Genomic DNA, 19,217 nt, shown 5'->3' with positions numbered 1-19,217 from the left:
CATGTATTTCCTCATTAGGGGGGGAATATTAAATATCACATTTGATCATTTATCAAAATGGTGATGTTAACAAAAAATGGCAGGAGAAAAAAAAGGAAAAGTGGAAGAATGGAAAAAATAGCAAGACTCTTTTAAACTGATCAAATACCTATCACTAATATAATATATATTAAAATAAACGAAAAATAAACAAGCATAACAGCCGTTCGATTGGAAGAAACTTTATTCTCATGTTAATAATAGATAGACAAACAAACGTTTGAAAATATATTACATTAGTGATTGGTATAATTTGATCGAGTTTAAACAAATCTAGGCATTTTTTCTTTCAGATATCAGTTCAAACGAAACTAGCCACTTTCACCAAATGGACACTAATTATTTCTTAATAAATAATATATTTGTGATAGATATCATAACAGTTTAAACAAATTTAGACGTTTTTTCCACCTACACCTACCAATTAATTTCGCAGTCATTTTTCCTTTTTTTTCAGCAATTTTTTTGATGAAAAATTCGTTTAAACAAATTTAGCCGTTTATTACACATAAACAAATTTTCTATATTTTTCTCCTTCAATTTTTTGTAAAAATATCAGTCTATATGCAACTAGCCATTTTTCAACATCGACACTTTTCATTTTAATAATAAATAATATTTTGGAGATAGGCATTATTTCAGTTTAAAATAATTTATCTATTTTTTCCACATAGTCATTTTTCCTCCATTCTCGCCTGCCATATCTCCTACTGTTACTATTTCCATGCCATTTTGACTTGTTTTTTTCAGCCATTTTTTTCTTGAAATGTTAGCTTCACGAATCTAGCCATTTATTTCACCTACACACTATATCTTTATTTTTCTCCTACCACTTTTGTAAAAATATCCATCCAAATTCAAATATCCGTTTTTCCACATCGACACTCTTCATTTTATTAATAAATACTATTTTTGATATAGGCATTATCTCAGTTTAAAATAATTTAGTTATTTTTTCCACCTAGACATTTTTCCTTCATTCTCGCCTGCCATATCTCCTACTGTTATTATTTCGCTGCCATTTTGAATTGTTTTTTTCTGCCATTTTTTTCTTGAAATGTGAGCTAAAACAAATCTAGCCATTTATTTCACCTAAACACATTTTTTTTTTTATCCGTAAATTTTTTGTTAAAAATATCAATCCAAATGCAAATATCCATTTTTTCACATCGACACTCTTCATTTTATTAATAAATACTATTTTTGATATAGGCATTATCTCAGTTTAAAATAATTTAGCTATTTTTTCCACCTAGACATTTTTCCTTCATTCTCGCCTGTCAAATCTTTTTCTGCCATTATTTACTCTGCCATTTTGACTTCTTTTTTTTCAGCCATTTTTTTTCTTGAAATCTTAGTTGAAGCAAATCTAGCCATTTATTTCACCTAAACATATTTTTTTTAGTTTTATACGTCAATTTTTTGTAAAGATATCAGTCAAATGCAACAAGCCATTTTTTCACTTAGACATTTTTCATTTTATTAATAACTAATATCTTTGAAATAGGCATTATCTTAGATTAAAATAATTTAGCTATTTTCTCCACCTAGACATTTTCCTCCATTCTCTCTTGCCAAATCTTTTTCTGCCATTATTTACTCTGCCATTTTAACTTCTTTTTTTTCAGCCATTTTTTTCTTGAAATGTTAGTTGAAGCAAATCTAGCCATTTATTTCACCTAAACACATTTTTTTTTTTTTTATACGTCAATTTTTTGTAAAAATATCAGTCAAAATGCAACAAGCCATATTTCCACTTCGACATTTTTCATTTTATTAATAACTAATATCTTTAAGATAGTTATTATCTTAGATTAAAAAAATTTAGCTATTTTTTCCACCTAGACATATTTCCTTCATTCTCGCCTGCCATATCTCCTACTGTTATTATTTCGCTGCCATTTTGACTTGTTTTTTTTTAGCCATTTTTTTCTTGAAATTTTAGCTTAAACCAATCTAGCTATTTATTTCAACTCACACATTTTTTTCATTTTTCTCCTAGCACTTTTGTAAAAATATCAATCCAAATGCAAATATCCATTTTTTCACATCGACAATCTTCATTTTATTAATAACTAATATCTTTGGGATAGCCATGATCTCAGTTTAAAATAATTTAGCTATTTCTTCCACCAAGACATTTTTCCTCCATTCTCGCCTGCCATATCTTCTTCGGCCATTATTTACTCTGCCATTTTGACTTGTTTTTTCAGCCATTTTTTTCTTGAAATGTTAGTTGAAGCAAATTTAGCCATTTATTCACCCTAAACACATTTTTTTCATTCTTATACGTCAATTTTTTGTAAAAATATCAGTCAAAATGCAACTAGCCATTTTTCTTCTTCGACATTTTTCATTTTATTCATAACTAATATCTTTGAGATAGGCATGATCTCAGTTTGAAATAATTTAGCTATTTTTTCCACCTAGACATATTTCCTTCATTCTCGCCTGCCATATCTTCTTCGGCCATTATTTACTCTGCCATTTTGACTTGTTTTTTTCAGCCATTTTTTTCTTGAAATGTTAGTTGAAGCAAATTTAGCCATTTATTTCACCTAAACACATTTTTTTCATTTTTATACGTCAATTTTTTGTAAAAATATCAGTCAAAATGCAACTAGCCATTTTTCCTCTTCGACATTTTTCATTTTATTAATAACTAATATCTTTGAGATAGGCATGATCTCAGTTTGAAATAATTTAGCTATTTTTTCCACCTAGACATTTTCCTTCATTCTCGCCTGCCATATCTCCTACTGTTATTATTTCGCTGCCATTTTGACTTGTTTTTTCAGGCATTTTTTTCTTGAAATTGTAGCTTAAACAATCTAGCTATTTATTTCAACTCACACATTTTTTCATTTTTATCCTACCACTTTTCTAAAAATATCCATCCAAATGCAAATATCCATTTTTTCACATCGACAATCTTCATTTTATTAATAACTAATATCTTTGGGATAGGCATTATCTCAGTTTGAAATAATTTAGCTTTATTTTTCCACCTAAACATTTTTCCTTCATTCTTGCCTGCCATATCTTCTTCTGCCATTATTTACTCTGCCATTTTGACTTGTTTTTTTCAGCCATTTTTATTTTTGAAATGTTAGTTGAAGCAAATCTAGCCATTTATTTCACCTAAACACATTTTTTTAATTTTTATATGTCAATTTTTTGTAAAAATATCAATCCAAATATCCATTTTTCCTCTTCGACATTTTTCATTTTATTAATAACTAATATCTTTGAGATAGGCCTTATCTCAGTTTGAAATAATTTAGCTATTTTTTCCACCTAGACATATTTCCTTCATTCTCGCCTGCCATATCTTCTTCGGCCATTATTTACTCTGCCATTTTGACTTGTTTTTTTCAGCCATTTTTTTCTTGAAATGTTAGTTGAAGCAAATTTAGCCATTTATTTCACCTAAACACATTTTTTTCATTTTTATATGTCAATTTTTTGTAAAAATATCAATCAAAATATCCATTTTTCCTCTTCGACATTTTTCATTTTATTAATAACTAATATCTTTGATATAGGCATGATCTCAGTTTGAAATAATTTAGCTATTTTTTCCACCTAGACATTTTCCTTCATTCTCGCCTGCCAAATCTCCTACTGTTTTATTTCGCTGCCATTTTGACTTGTTTTTTTCAGGCATTTTTTCTTGAAATTGTAGCTTAAACGAATCTAGCTATTTATTTCAACTCACACATTTTTTCATTTTTATCCTACCACTTTTGTAAAAATATCAATCCAAATTCAAATATCCATTTTTTCACATCGACAATCTTCATTTTATTAATAACTAATATCTTTGGGATAGGCATTATCTCAGTTTAAAATAATTTAGCTTTTTTTTCCACCTAGACATTTTTCCTTCATTCTTGCCTGCCATATCTTCTTCTGCCATTATTTACTCTGCCATTTTGACTTGTTTTTTTCAGCCATTTTTTTTCTTGAAATGTTAGTTGAAGCAAATCTAGCCATTTATTTCACCTAAACACATTTTTTTAATTTTTATATGTCAATTTTTGTAAAAATATCAATCCAAATATCCATTTTTCCACTTCGACATTTTTCATTTTATTAATAACTAATATATTTGAGATAGGCCTTATCTCAGTTTGAAATAATTTAGCTATTTTTTCCACCTAGACATATTTCCTTCATTCTCGCCTGCCATATCTTCTTCTGCCATTATTTACTCTGCCATTTTGACTTGTTTTTTCAGCCATTTTTTTTCTTGAAATGTTAGTTGAAGCAAATTTAGCCATTTATTTCACCTAAACACATTTTTTTCATTCTTATACGTCAATTTTTTGTAAAAATATCAGTCAAAATGCAACTAGCCATTTTTCCTCTTCGACATTTTTCATTTTATTAATAACTAATATCTTTGAGATAGGCATGATCTCAGTTTAAAATAATTTAGCTATTTCTTCCACCTAGACATTTTCCTTCATTCTCACCTGCCATATCTTCTTCGGCCATTATTTACTCTGCCATTTTAACTTCTTTTTTTTCAGCTTTTTTTTTTCTTGAAATGTTAGTTGAAGCAAATTTAGCCATTTATTCCACCTAAACACATTTTTTTCATTTTATACGTCAATTTTTTGTAAAAATATCAGTCAAAATGCAACTAGCCATTTTTCCACTTCGACATTTTTCATTTTATTAATAACTAATATCTTTGAGATAGGCATTATCTCAGTTTGAAATAATTTAGCTATTTTTTCCACCTAGACATATTTCCTTCATTCTCGCCTGCCATATCTTCTTCGGCCATTATTTACTCTGCCATTTTGACTTGTTTTTTTCAGCCATTTTTTTTTCTTTAAATGTTAGTTGAAGCAAATTTAGCCATTTATTTCACCTAAACACATTTTTTTCATTCTTATACGTCAATTTTTTGTAAAAATATCAGTCAAAATGCAACTAGCCATTTTTCCTCTTCGACATTTTTCATTTTATTAATAACTAATATCTTTGAGATAGGCCTTATATCAGTTTGAAATAATTTAGCTATTTTTCCACCTAGACATTTTTCCTTCATTCTCGCCTGCCATATCTTCTTCGGCCATTATTTACTCTGCCATTTTGACTTGTTTTTTTCAGCCATTTTTTTTCTTGAAATGTTAGTTGAAGCAAATTTAGCCATTTATTTCACCTAAACACATTTTTTTTTTTTTTATACGTCAATTTTTTGTAAAAATATCAGTCAAAATGCAACTAGCCATTTTTCCACTTCGACATTTTTCATTTTATTAATAACTAATATCTTTGAGATAGGCATTATCTCAGTTTGAAATAATTTAGCTATTTTTTCCACCTAGACATTTTTCCTTCATTCTCGCCTGCCATATCTCCTACTGTTATTATTTCGCTGCCATTTTGACTTGTTTTTTTCAGCCATTTTTTTCTTGAAATTGTAGCTTAAACGAATCTAGCTATTTATTTCAACTCACACATTTTTTCATTTTTATCCTACCACTTTTGTAAAAATATCCATCCAAATGCAAATATCCATTTTTTCACATCGACAATTTTCATTTTATTAATAACTAATATCTTTGGGATAGGCATTATCTCAGTTTGAAATAATTTAGCTTTATTTTTCCACCTAAACATTTTTCCTTCATTCTTGCCTGCCATATCTTCTTCTGCCATTATTTACTCTGCCATTTTGACTTGTTTTTTTCAGCAATTTTTATTTTTGAAATGTTAGTTGAAGCAAATCTAGCCATTTATTTCACCTAAACACATTTTTTTAATTTTTATATGTCAATTTTTTGTAAAAATATCAATCCAAATATCCATTTTTCCTCTTCGACATTTTTCATTTTATTAATAACTAATATCTTTGATATAGGCCTTATCTCAGTTTGAAATAATTTAGCTATTTTTTCCACCTAGACATTTTTCCTTCATTCTCGCCTGCCATATCTCCTACTGTTATTATTTCGCTGCCATTTTGACTTGTTTTTTTCAGGCATTTTTTCTTGAAATTGTAGCTTAAACAAATCTAGCTATTTATTTCAACTCACACATTTTTTTAATTTTTATCCTACCACTTTTGTAAAAATATCCATCCAAATGCAAATATCCATTTTTTCACATCGACAATTTTCATTTTATTAATAACTAATATCTTTGGGATAGGCATTATCTCAGTTTGAAATAATTTAGCTATTTTTTCCACCTAGACATATTTCCTTCATTCTCGCCTGCCATATCTTCTTCGGCCATTATTTACTCTGCCGTTTTGACTTGTTTTTTTCAGCCATTTTTTTCTTGAAATGTTAGTTGAAGCAAATTTAGCCATTTATTTCACCTAAACACATTTTTTCATTCTTATACGTCAATTTTTTGTAAAAATATCAGTCAAAATGCAACTAGCCATTTTTCCTCTTCGACATTTTTCATTTTATTAATAACTAATATCTTTGAGATAGGCATGATCTCAGTTTGAAATAATTTAGCTATTTTTTCCACCTAGACATATTTCCTTCATTCTCGCCTGCCATATCTTCTTCGGCCATTATTTACTCTGCCATTTTGACTTGTTTTTTTCAGCCATTTTTTTTCTTGAAATGTTAGTTGAAGCAAATTTAGCCATTTATTTCACCTAAACACATTTTTTTCATTCTTATACGTCAATTTTTTGTAAAAATATCAGTCAAAATGCAACTAGCCATTATTCCACTTCGACATTTTTCATTTTATTAATAACTAATATCTTTGAGATAGGCATTATCTCAGTTTGAAATAATTTAGCTATTTTTTCCACCTAGACATATTTCCTTCATTCTCGCCTGCCATATCTTCTTCGGCCATTATTTACTCTGCCATTTTGACTTGTTTTTTTCAGCCATTTTTTTTCTTGAAATGTTAGTTGAAGCAAATTTAGACATTTATTTCACCTAAACACATTTTTTTTTTCTTATACGTCAATTTTTGTAAAAATATCAGTCAAAATGCAACTAGCCATTTTTCCTCTTTGACATTTTTCATTTTATTAATAACTAATATCTTTGAGATAGGCATGATCTCAGTTTGAAATAATTTAGCTTTTTTTTCCACCTAGACATTTTTCCTTCATTCTCGCCTGCCATATCTCCTACTGTTATTATTTTGCTGCCATTTTGACTTGTTTTTTTCAGCCATTTTTTTCTTGAAATTGTAGCTTAAACGAATCTAGCTATTTATTTCAACTCACACATTTTTTTTATTTTTATCCTACCACTTTTCTAAAAATATCCATCCAAATGCAAATATCCATTTTTTCACATCGACAATCTTCATTTTATTAATAACTAATATCTTTGGGATAGGCATTATCTCAGTTTGAAATAATTTAGCTTTATTTTTCCACCTAAACATTTTTCCTTCATTCTTGCCTGCCATATCTTCTTCTGCCATTATTTACTCTGCCATTTTGACTTGTTTTTTTCAGCCATTTTTATTTTTGAAATGTTAGTTGAAGCAAATCTAGCCATTTATTTCACCTAAACACATTTTTTTAATTTTTATATGTCAATTTTTTGTAAAAATATCAATCCAAATATCCATTTTTCCTCTTCGACATTTTTCATTTTATTAATAACTAATATCTTTGATATAGGCATGATCTCAGTTTAAAATAATTTAGCTATTTTTTCCACCTAGACATTTTTCCTTCATTCTCGATTGCCATATCTCCTACTGTTATTATTTCGCTGCCATTTTGACTTGTTTTTTCAGGCATTTTTTTTTGAAATTGTAGCTTAAACGAATCTAGCTATTTATTTCAACTCACACATTTTTTTTTTTATCCTACCACTTTTCTAAAAATATCCATCCTAATTCAAATATCCATTTTTTCACATCGACACTCTTCATTTTATTAATAACTAATATCTTTGGGATAAGCATTATCTCAGTTTAAAATAATTTAGCTATTTTTTCCACCTAGACATATTTCCTTCATTCTCGCCTGGCATATCTTCTTCAGCCATTATTTACTCTGCCATTTTGACTTGTTTTTTTCAGCCATTTTTTTCTTGAAATGTTAGATGAAGCAAATCTAGCCATTTATTTCACCTAAACACATTTTTTTTTTTTTATACGTCAATTTTTTGTAAAAATATCAGTCAAAATGCAACTAGCCATTTTTCCTCTTCGACATTTTTCATTTTATTAATAACTAATATCTTTGAGAAAGGCATGATCTCAGTTTGAAATAATTTAGCTATTTTTTCCACCTAGACATATTTCCTTCATTCTCGCCTGCCATATCTTCTTCGGCCATTATTTACTCTGCCATTTTGACTTGTTTTTTTCAGCCATTTTTTTTCTTGAAATGTTAGTTGAAGCAAATTTAGCCATTTATTTCACCTAAACACATTTTTTTCATTTTTATACGTCAATTTTTTGTAAAAATATCAGTCAAAATGCAACTAGCCATTTTTCTTCTTCGACATTTTTCATTTTATTAATAACTAATATCTTTGAGAAAGGCATGATCTCAGTTTGAAATCATTTAGCTATTTTTTCCACCTAGACATATTTCCTTCATTCTCGCCTGCCATATCTTCTTCGGCCATTATTTACTCTGCCATTTTGACTTCTTTTTTTTCAGCCATTTTTTTTCTTGAAATGTTAGTTGAAGCAAATTTAGCCATTTATTTCACCTAAACACATTTTTTTCATTCTTATACGTCAATTTTTTGTAAAAATATCAGTCAAAATGCAACTAGCCATTTTTCCTCTTCGACATTTTTCATTTTATTAATAACTAATATCTTTGAGATAGGCATTATCTCAGTTTGAAATAATTTAGCTATTTTTTCCACCTAGACATATTTCCTTCATTCTCGCCTGCCATATCTTCTTCGGCCATTATTTACTCTGCCATTTTGACTTGTTTTTTTCAGCCATTTTTTTTCTTGAAATGTTAGTTGAAGCAAATTTAGCCATTTATTTCACCTAAACACATTTTTTTCATTCTTATACGTCAATTTTTTGTAAAAATATCAGTCAAAATGCAACTAGCCATTTTTCCACTTCGACATTTTTCATTTTATTAATAACTAATATCTTTGAGATAGGCATTATCTCAGTTTGAAATAATTTAGCTATTTTTTCCACCTAGACATATTTCCTTCATTCTCGCCTGCCATATCTTCTTCGGCCATTATTTACTTTGCTATTTTGACTTGTTTTTTTCAGCCATTTTTTTTCTTGAAATGTTAGTTGAAGCAAATTTAGCCATTTATTTCACCTAAACACATTTTTTTCATTCTTATACGTCAATTTTTTGTAAAAATATCAGTCAAAATGCAACTAGCCATTTTTCCTCTTCGACATTTTTCATTTTATTAATAACTAATATCTTTGAGATAGGCATGATCTCAGTTTGAAATAATTTAGCTTTTTTTTCCACCTAGACATTTTTCTTTCATTCTTGCCTGCCATATCTTCTTCTGCCATTATTTACTCTGCCATTTTGATTTGCTTTTTTCAGCCATTTTTATTTTTGAAATGTTAGTTGAAGCAAATCTAGCCATTTATTTCACCTAAACACATTTTTTTTCATTCTTATACGTCAATTTTTTGTAAAAATATCAGTCAAAATGCAACTAGCCATTTTTCCACTTCGACATTTTTCATTTTATTAATAACTAATATCTTTGAGATAGGCATTATCTCAGTTTGAAATAATTTAGCTATTTTTTCCACCTAGACATATTTCCTTCATTCTCGCCTGCCATATCTTCTTCGGCCATTATTTACTCTGCCATTTTGACTTGTTTTTTTTCAGCCATTTTTTTTCTTGAAATGTTAGTTGAAGCAAATTTAGCCATTTATTTCACCTAAACACATTTTTTTCATTTTTATACGTCAATTTTTTGTAAAAATATCAGTCAAAATGCAACTAGCCATTTTTCCACTTCGACATTTTTCATTTTATTAATAACTAATATCTTTGAGATAGGCATTATCTCAGTTTGAAATAATTTAGCTATTTTTTCCACCTAGACATTTTCCTTCATTCTCGCCTGCCATATCTCCTACTGTTATTATTTCGCTGCCATTTTGACTTGTTTTTTCAGGCATTTTTTCTTGAAATTGTAGCTTAAACGAATCTAGCTATTTATTTCAACTCACACATTTTTTTAATTTTTATCCTACCACTTTTGTAAAAATATCCATCCAAATGCAAATATCCATTTTTTCACATCGACAATTTTCATTTTATTAATAACTAATATCTTTGGGATAGGCATTATCTCAGTTTAAAATAATTTAGCTTTTTTTTCCACCTAGACATTTTTCCTTCATTCTTGCCTGCCATATCTTCTTCTGCCATTATTTACTCTGCCATTTTGACTTGTTTTTTTCAGCCATTTTTATTTTTGAAATGTTAGTTGAAGCAAATCTAGCCATTTATTTCACCTAAACACATTTTTTTAATTTTTATATGTCAATTTTTTGTAAAAATATCAATCCAAATATCCATTTTTTCACATCGACACTCTTCATTTTATTAATAAATACTATTTTTGAGATAGGCATGATCTCAGTTTAAAATAATTTAGCTATTTTTTCCACCTAGACATTTTTCCTTCATTCTCGCCTGCCATATCTCCTACTGTTATTATTTCGCTGCCATTTTGACTTGTTTTTTTCAGCCATTTTTTTTCTTGAAATTGTAGCTTAAACGAATCTAGCTATTTATTTCAACTCACACATTTTTTTAATTTTTATCCTACCACTTTTGTAAAAATATCCATCCAAATGCAAATATCCATTTTTTCACATCGACAATCTTCATTTTATTAATAACTAATATCTTTGGGATAGGCATTATCTCAGTTTGAAATAATTTAGCTATTTTTTCCACCTAGACATATTTCCTTCATTCTCGCCTGCCATATCTTCTTCGGCCATTATTTACTCTGCCATTTTGACTTGTTTTTTTCAGCCATTTTTTTTCTTGAAATGTTAGTTGAAGCAAATTTAGCCATTTATTTCACCTAAACACATTTTTTCATTTTATACGTCAATTTTTTGTAAAAATATCAGTCAAAATGCAACTAGCCATTTTTCCTCTTCGACATTTTTCATTTTATTAATAACTAATATCTTTGAGATAGGCATTATCTCAGTTTGAAATAATTTAGCTATTTTTTCCACCTAGACATATTTCCTTCATTTTTGCCTGCCATATCTTCTTCGGCCATTATTTAGTCTGCCATTTTGACTTGTTTTTTCAGCCATTTTTTTTCTTGAAATGTTAGTTGAAGCAAATTTAGCCATTTATTTCACCTAAACACATTTTTTTTTTTTTATACGTCAATTTTTTGTAAAAATATCAGTCAAAATGCAACTAGCCATTTTTCCTCTTCGACATTTTTCATTTTATTAATAACTAATATCTTTGAGATAGGCATGATCTCACTTTGAAATAATTTAGCTATTTTTTCCACCTAGACATATTTCCTTCATTCTCGCCTGCCATATCTTCTTCAGCCATTATTTACTCTGCCATTTTGACTTGTTTTTTTCAGCCATTTTTATTTTTGAAATGTTAGTTGAAGCAAATCTAGCCATTTATTTCACCTAAACACATTTTTTTAATTTTTATATGTCAATTTTTTGTAAAAATATCAATCCAAATATCCATTTTTTCACATCGACACTCTTCATTTTATTAATAAATAATATTTTTGAGATAGGCATGATCTCAGTTTAAAATAATGTAGCTATTTTTTCCACCTAGACATTTTCCTTCATTCTCGCCTGCCAAATCTCCTACTGTTATTATTTCGCTGCCATTTTGACTTGTTTTTTTCAGCCATTTTTTTCTTGAAATTGTAGCTTAAACGAATCTAGCTATTTATTTCAACTCACACATTTTTTTCATTTTTATCCTACCACTTTTGTAAAAATATCCATCCAAATGCAAATATCCATTTTTTCACATCGACAATCTTCATTTTATTAATAACTAATATCTTTGGGATAGGCATTATCTCAGTTTGAAATAATTTAGCTATTTTTTCCACCTAGACATATTTCCTTCATTCTCGCCTGCCATATCTTCTTCGGCCATTATTTAGTCTGCCATTTTGACTTGTTTTTTCAGCCATTTTTTTTCTTGAAATGTTAGTTGAAGCAAATTTAGCAATTTATTTCACCTAAACACATTTTTTTCATTCTTATACGTCAATTTTTTGTAAAAATATCAGTCAAAATGCAACTAGCCATTTTTCCTCTTCGACATTTTTCATTTTATTAATAACTAATATCTTTGAGATAGGCATGATCTCAGTTTGAAATAATTTAGCTATTTTTTCCACCTAGACATATTTCCTTCATTCTCGCCTGGCATATCTTCTTCAGCCATTATTTACTCTGCCATTTTGACTTGTTTTTTTCAGCCATTTTTTTTCTTGAAATGTTAGTTAAAGCAAATCTAGCCATATATTTCACCTAAACACATTTTTTTTTTTTTTATACGTCAATTTTTGTAAAAATATCAGTCAAAATACAACTAGCCATTTTTCCACTTCGACATTTTTCATTTTATTAATAACTAATATCTTTGGGATAGGCATTATCTCAGTTTAAAATAATTTAGCTTTTTTTTCCACCTAGACATTTTTCTTTCATTCTTGCCTGCCATATCTTCTTCTGCCATTATTTACTCTGCCATTTTGATTTGTTTTTTCAGCCATTTTTTTCTTGAAATGTGAGCTAAAACAAATCTAGCCATTTATTTCACCTAAACACATTTTTTTTTTTTATGCGTCAATTTTTTGTTTAAAATATCAATCCAAATATCCATTTTTTCACATCGACACTCTTCATTTTATTAATAAATACTATTTTAAATATAGGCCTTATCTCACTTTAAAATAATTTAGCTATTTTTTCCACCTAGACATTTTTCCTTCATTCTCGCCTGCCATATCTCCTACTGTTATTATTTTGCTGCCATTTTGACTTGTTTTTTTCAGCCAATTTTTTTCTTGAAATGTGAGGTAAAACGAATCTAGCCATTTATTTCACCTAAACACATATTTTTTTTTTTATCCGTCAATTTTTTTGTAAAAATATCTATCCAAATGCAAATATCCATTTTTTCACATCGACACTCTTCATTTTATTAATAAATAATATTTTTGAGATAGGCATGATCTCAGTTTAAAATAATGTAGCTCTTTTTCCACCTAGACATTTTCCTTCATTCTCGCCTGCCAAATCTCCTACTGTTATTATTTCGCTGCCATTTTGACATGTTTTTTTCAGCCATTTTTTTCTTGAAATGTTAGTGAAGTAATTCTAGCCATTTTTTACACCTAAACACATTTTTTTATATTTTTTAACATTGACACTTTTCATTTTATTGATAAATAATATTTTTGAGATAGGCATTATATAAGTTCTAATTAATTTAGATATTTTATGTACATAGTCATTTTTCCTCCATTCTCTCCTGCCAAATCATCTTCTGCCATTATTTACTCGGCCATTTTCCCCTTTTTTCTCCCGCCATTTTCTTTCGAAATGTTAGTTTAAACGAATCAAGCCGTTTTTTACAGCTAAATACACTTGTTTTATTTTTCTCCAGCCATTTTTTGTAAAAATATAGGTCGTAATGCAACTAGCTATATTTCCACATTCACTCTTTTCTTTTTATTAATAAATAATGTTTTTGTGATAGGCATTATATCAGTTTAAACGCATTTCGTTATTTTTTTTCATTCTCTCCTGCCAAATCTTCTTCTGTCATTATTTACTTTGCCATTTTTCCTTTTTGTTCTTAAAATATTAGTTTAAACAAATATACTCGTGTTTTACACCTTAACACATTTTTTATTTTCTCCTGCCATTTTGTGTAAAATATCAGTCTAGATGCAACTAGCCATTTTTCCACATAGCTATTTTCATTTTATTAAGCTATAATATTCGGTTAGTTGTTTATATCATTTTTACCTCCAAATATCATTTTTAACTAATCTAGCCATTTTCCAAAACTATTATTTCAAAAAAAGAACATAATCATAACTTCCATTTTTTAACACTATATTACTTAGTAATATTATCATTAGGAATGTGAAAATTGACAAGATCCTCGTGAGGGCTCATTTAAAAAAAGTATTTATTAGTAACCTGTAAGATATTAGTGTGCTCTTAATAATTATTTCTCCTTATTTAGATAATTCAAAAGTATTGGCGATAAAGATAAATCTAGTTATACTCTACATAGTTATCTTTGTAGCAAAAATGTCGTCCATTCAAGTTGCTTTTCTTTTTGATTTAAACTCACGAAGGATTTGGAAAATTTTTATATTCCTATAATTACATGTATAAACTTAAGGCCCTTGTAAAAACTCTAACGTTAATATAGCTGCTATTGAATTTTTTACTGTCGTCATATTTTCCTCATAATGGAAGGAGCCAGACCCTATCTTTGGGGTTCAAAGTTAATATTTTAATACGTAAAATCTACAAATTTCTAACCAATCTTGATTAAACTCCATCAAATGGATTTATAAATAATAATAAAAAAAGACTTAACATTTGCATGGTATACGACTTGATACCAATCATAAGCAGTGACATATATGTACTAAATATTCCTATGATATGTACAAATTTGAATATTACTTTTTTTGATGGGGTGAGAGGATTAATTAGGAAAATATGAGAACAATACTTTATTTTTTTCAATGCAATACTTAATTTATAGGCTACAATATGGAAATAAAATTGTATAACGATGTTATAACAGATTTTTCATACACTTTAGAGCAAGTTATATCATACATAGTGGGCAATGGAAGGATGCCTATATTTTTGATGGACAATAAGTTTCAAGTCCTTTAATTTGTTTGTATTAGTTTACTATTTTCTTTAACATGAAAGAAAAAAGTGTTTAATTTTATAAATCTTGGTTAACTTTATAAAATTTAAAAAAAAAAATTAAGTAATATAAAGGTATATTCATATTTATTCATCATAAGTGGTTGTGCATCCCCTCTAAATTTCGAAATTTCTAGGACACAATAGCACTTTCACCTAAAAGCAGTCAATATAAGTCAAATAGTCATTTATAATAAATGAATTAATGAACAATCAATCTTTCTAAAGTTTTTAGTATAAAAAAATGATGAATAAAGTATTGACGCGCGTAACATTTCCTTAATGAGCATGGGTTTTTCAAAGTGAATATTTTCCCTTACAAATGATTATGATTACTTCTTGTCGTTATAGGAGTATAACACACTATGGTTATTGATGATTTAAAGACCTGAGGTGATTATGGGATTACTAAGTACTACTTCAGATTTTATTTGTTGCTACTCCACCACAAGGAATACATTTTAGCCGTACGGGAGCAATCCTGGAGTTGGGATGAACACTTCTTCACTGAAGCATTTAATTGGAATATTTGGTCATTTTAATTTATAATACTAATAACAATATTTTAAAAGTCCAACGTCCAAAAGTTGAGAGAAATAATTCTTTATTATTTAAGGTTAATTAAGAGTCTTTATTATTTCAATTTTGATCTTATACCAAATATGGAACGTGAAATACAAATAAATGATATGAAACAAAATGGGAGGAAGCAATAAAAAAAAATAATAATAATACCCTCACTTGATCCGTCTTAATTAGAGTTTGTCTGGGGAAAAAGATTTTATTCATAAGCCCAATGTATTATTTTTTACATAAGGGCTATCGTCAGCCCCCCTTTTGTCCCGAAATTCATCCAAATTACTAGACCAATGAACACTTACACAATGATATTCGAACTCCGAACTATGAAGGAATGATTTTGAGCAAACTTTACACTTAACACTATTGACGAGTGTTGCTTCAAGCTCACCATTCTGGTGCTTCTGTTTAATATGATGCCTTAATTCCGCAGGCGTGCTCCCGGAGTATGAGCAACTACCACACTTATGCTTAGTAGCATGCATTGTTTGCATATGGTTATCATATTCAGATATACTCTTGAGCGCGTTGGTGGAACATCCTCTTCGACTACATTTATAAATATGCTCTTTTTTTAAATGATTATCGTAATCCCTTTGAGCTCTAAACTCAATAGTACAACACTTTTTGCCCACTTTAAAGCGTTTATGATTATTTTTTATGTGAATAGAAATATCTTTGTGTCGAATGCTCTGAAAAATGCATCCAACGGTCACAAATGGACATGATAGAATAGGGAACTGATTGCTCACTGATGAGTCTTTGTATGTATAAGATGATTTGGCCGAGCCAGGCTCTGTATCGGACTCACCACTACTGAAGCCTTCAAATATGTCATCCACAGATGACACATTATCATCAATATCACTGATTTCATCATTTTCGCTCGAAGAAGATGGAGGGGATACTACGACATGAGAGGGAGGAGGTATAGTTCTTTCCACATCCATTCCCAAAACTTTTTTAAAGCACTCTTGTAGCAATAGACCAGAAGGGATTGGGAGGCTACGAGGCTTCTTTTGATCCTCCTCATTCTCTAGAAAAAAGTTATCATCGTCAACACTATCCCCCTCTTCATTTAAATACTCCTCATTTTCTAACATAGATGTGTCTTCATCATTTAGTTCCTTGGAGTCCAAGTCCTCCCCTTCCTCCAAAAAAGAGTCAAAATTCAATTCATCAAGTGTTTTTAAGTCAGCCTCAATCTCTTTTTGAAGCCCCGTATTTCGAATGGACAATAAGCCATCCTGGAGAGCGTATTTTGGAATGCTTGACATGTTTTTCAAATATTTATATATTACAAGGGATGGGATTTTAATATAAAAACCAATTAGAGAGTTGCAAGTATTCTGGTTGCCCCAAAAGCCGCATGAATCAATGTTTGTCCAATGCCCCACATCATGGCATGAGAATAGTCCATTTTAAAGTTTGAGGTTTTGTACACAAATGCAATTGCTGCAGAGCTGATCATACCAAGACTAAGGGGTATAACAAAACCCATGAATAGGATCATTAACGAGTAAAATCTGAAATTAAATATAAAAATTGTCAATTAGTAGAATTATTATTAAAAATAAGCCAAAAATAAAATTTAAAAAAATCCCTCCCAAAAAAGACATAAGTTGAATAAATAAAGGAAATTGTATCACAGAAAAATCAATATCAAACCTTCCAAACTTGTGTTTTCTTAAAGTAAAAAAAGCTGCAAGTGCACCTAAAACGTTTAAAAAAAGAGATGAACCCAGACACCAAATGAAGATTGAATACCACATTTCTGCAACAATGAACCAAAATTAAATGGAATTGAGTACTCCTTCTGCTCGTCTACCACTATTTTTAACACATAAAACTGAAAATAGAAAACTCACCCGTGAAATTCTCTAATCGACCCTCCTCGGAACCATGTTTGAAGTCCCCGGATATGTCCATAATTCAAATAAAAATTAATTATTATTTATTATTGTCAACAACCTCCAGCTACAACTTCACAAAGATGATGAATTTATTATATCTACAATTATCAGTCAATGACGTCATAAAAAGGAGGAAAAAAAGACGCCCAAACCCCTTAATTATATTTTGATTACTACATACGAATATGGGTCACTGGAGCCAAAGGACTAGAAACATAATTGATACAGCTGTTGTCTAAAGTCCTCCAAATCCAACACATTTATTCTTTTTTCTTCATAGATTTGCTTTTATTTCGCAGCAATGACGTCACTAACAATAATGAGTAAAAAAAGCAACAGGACTACACTCAATAGCTAATTCAACTATGTTTTAGTCCTTTTCTCTTGTATTCTTTGATGTTGCAGCATATTTTACATAATAATTATAAATTAATATACTAATTAACCGGAATACATCAAGTAGAACTTGAAGATTAAATACACTCCCACAAATTTATTAAAAATGTTATGTACAGTAGGAAAAAGATACAGAAGGAAGTTGATTTAATGTAATTGTGTATAAAGTTAAAAATGTTGCAATGACGATTAATGAATGACGTCATCGGTTTGCATTAATTGGAGTACTTGCACTTCAGTTATTACGAGGGAGTCTGGAACATTTAAAATTATTATATATTTTAATGAACGGGAATTCTGTTTTAAGTAATGAGTTTCTTAAATACTTTCTAATTGAGGAATCAAAGACGTCAAATTAACCTGATTTTCTCTCATAATTCAATAATGAAACTGCTTAAGGCTTGGTTGCTCAGTAAGAACTGAGACTGACGGTGGAATAATCTAAATTCTAAATAATAGATAATGTCTGATAATTTATTATCAAAACGCTGGAAAGTCATAATATAAAGCGTCTTGAAAATGCAAGACAATCGTACGTTTATCTTCATTTAAAAAGTACGGTAAAATCAAGCATCAATCCCCTTAAGCAGTTGAGTGCGACCTCCTTGTATCATCTGAATCAAATATTTAAATACTTCTTTTATTGTCAAAATAGTATGCCTCATGGATGATTAATTAATGAGCTTGTTGTAAACGGTTAGTGATTTTTAGCATGTTATATCTCTGCAAATCATATATATTATTAATGAACTCAAAATTTAGAGCAGACTCCCATGAATCAAAATTAATGATCGGGGAGGGTGCATCTAATCTACCATTTATACTTGATGCATCATTCACAAATCGTCATGTGTCTAACAAGGACAACTAAAGAAATGAACTGCACGGCCCTCTACCTCATGAGTACTAAAGCGGGGCTCCATATTTAGTATGTAATAGACAATGATATATAGTGTGATTAATATAATTATACATAAGTGATTAAAACATTATATTTATTATGATGAAGATAATAATTTCTAAGCTTTTCTTGAGTAAGGGTTCTCATATAATTTTGTTATTTCTCCTCATTTGTAAGATGGAGTTGCACCGAATAGCTCATATAAACAAACATAGACTTACAATTAATCAATTTCATCTAAGAATTACTTAATTGCTTTTTAAATAACAGTTTTTTATCATTAAACACGTGAAAAACTTAAATAAAGTTGTACCTATTATGAAATTTGGTCCATTGAACAATTACACTTGATACAGTCCCTTAGTTTTTTAAGAATTAATTTTCAAAAACAATTCGTGAATTTCTTGATTAATTAAGAAATTATTAAAGAGATTATTTTCCACTATTGAACTGTAGGCACCATATCTATA

General features: G+C 29.0%; 1 protein-coding gene and 1 long non-coding RNA gene across 2 annotated transcripts; one reads left to right on the top strand and one right to left on the bottom strand.

Annotated features, from left to right (window-relative positions):
* Positions 1–14,037: 14,037 nt before the first annotated feature.
* Positions 14,038–14,459, top strand: LOC139907317 (uncharacterized). Its single transcript, XR_011783828.1, has 2 exons — positions 14,038–14,190; positions 14,252–14,459. It is a non-coding gene; the product is annotated as an uncharacterized lncRNA (long non-coding RNA).
* A 1,102-nt stretch (positions 14,460–15,561) lies between these two features.
* On the bottom strand, positions 15,562–17,933 carry LOC121130208 (transmembrane protein 170A). The gene is made up of 3 exons (XM_040725968.2): positions 17,406–17,933; positions 17,206–17,311; positions 15,562–17,063 (listed from the first exon to the last, which is right to left on the bottom strand). Exons 1-3 carry the CDS (start codon positions 17,464–17,466, stop codon positions 16,868–16,870), a joined length of 363 nt encoding a protein of 120 aa, XP_040581902.1. The 5' UTR covers positions 17,467–17,933; the 3' UTR covers positions 15,562–16,867.
* Between the last annotated feature and the right edge of the window lie 1,284 nt (positions 17,934–19,217).

The sequence above is a fragment of the Lepeophtheirus salmonis genome, chromosome Z (genome assembly GCF_016086655.4).
Source record: "Lepeophtheirus salmonis chromosome Z, UVic_Lsal_1.4, whole genome shotgun sequence".
Lineage (NCBI taxonomy): Eukaryota > Metazoa > Arthropoda > Copepoda > Siphonostomatoida > Caligidae > Lepeophtheirus > Lepeophtheirus salmonis.
Note: the sequence above shows the minus strand (reverse complement) of the source record. Positions and strands in the feature narration are given on the sequence as shown.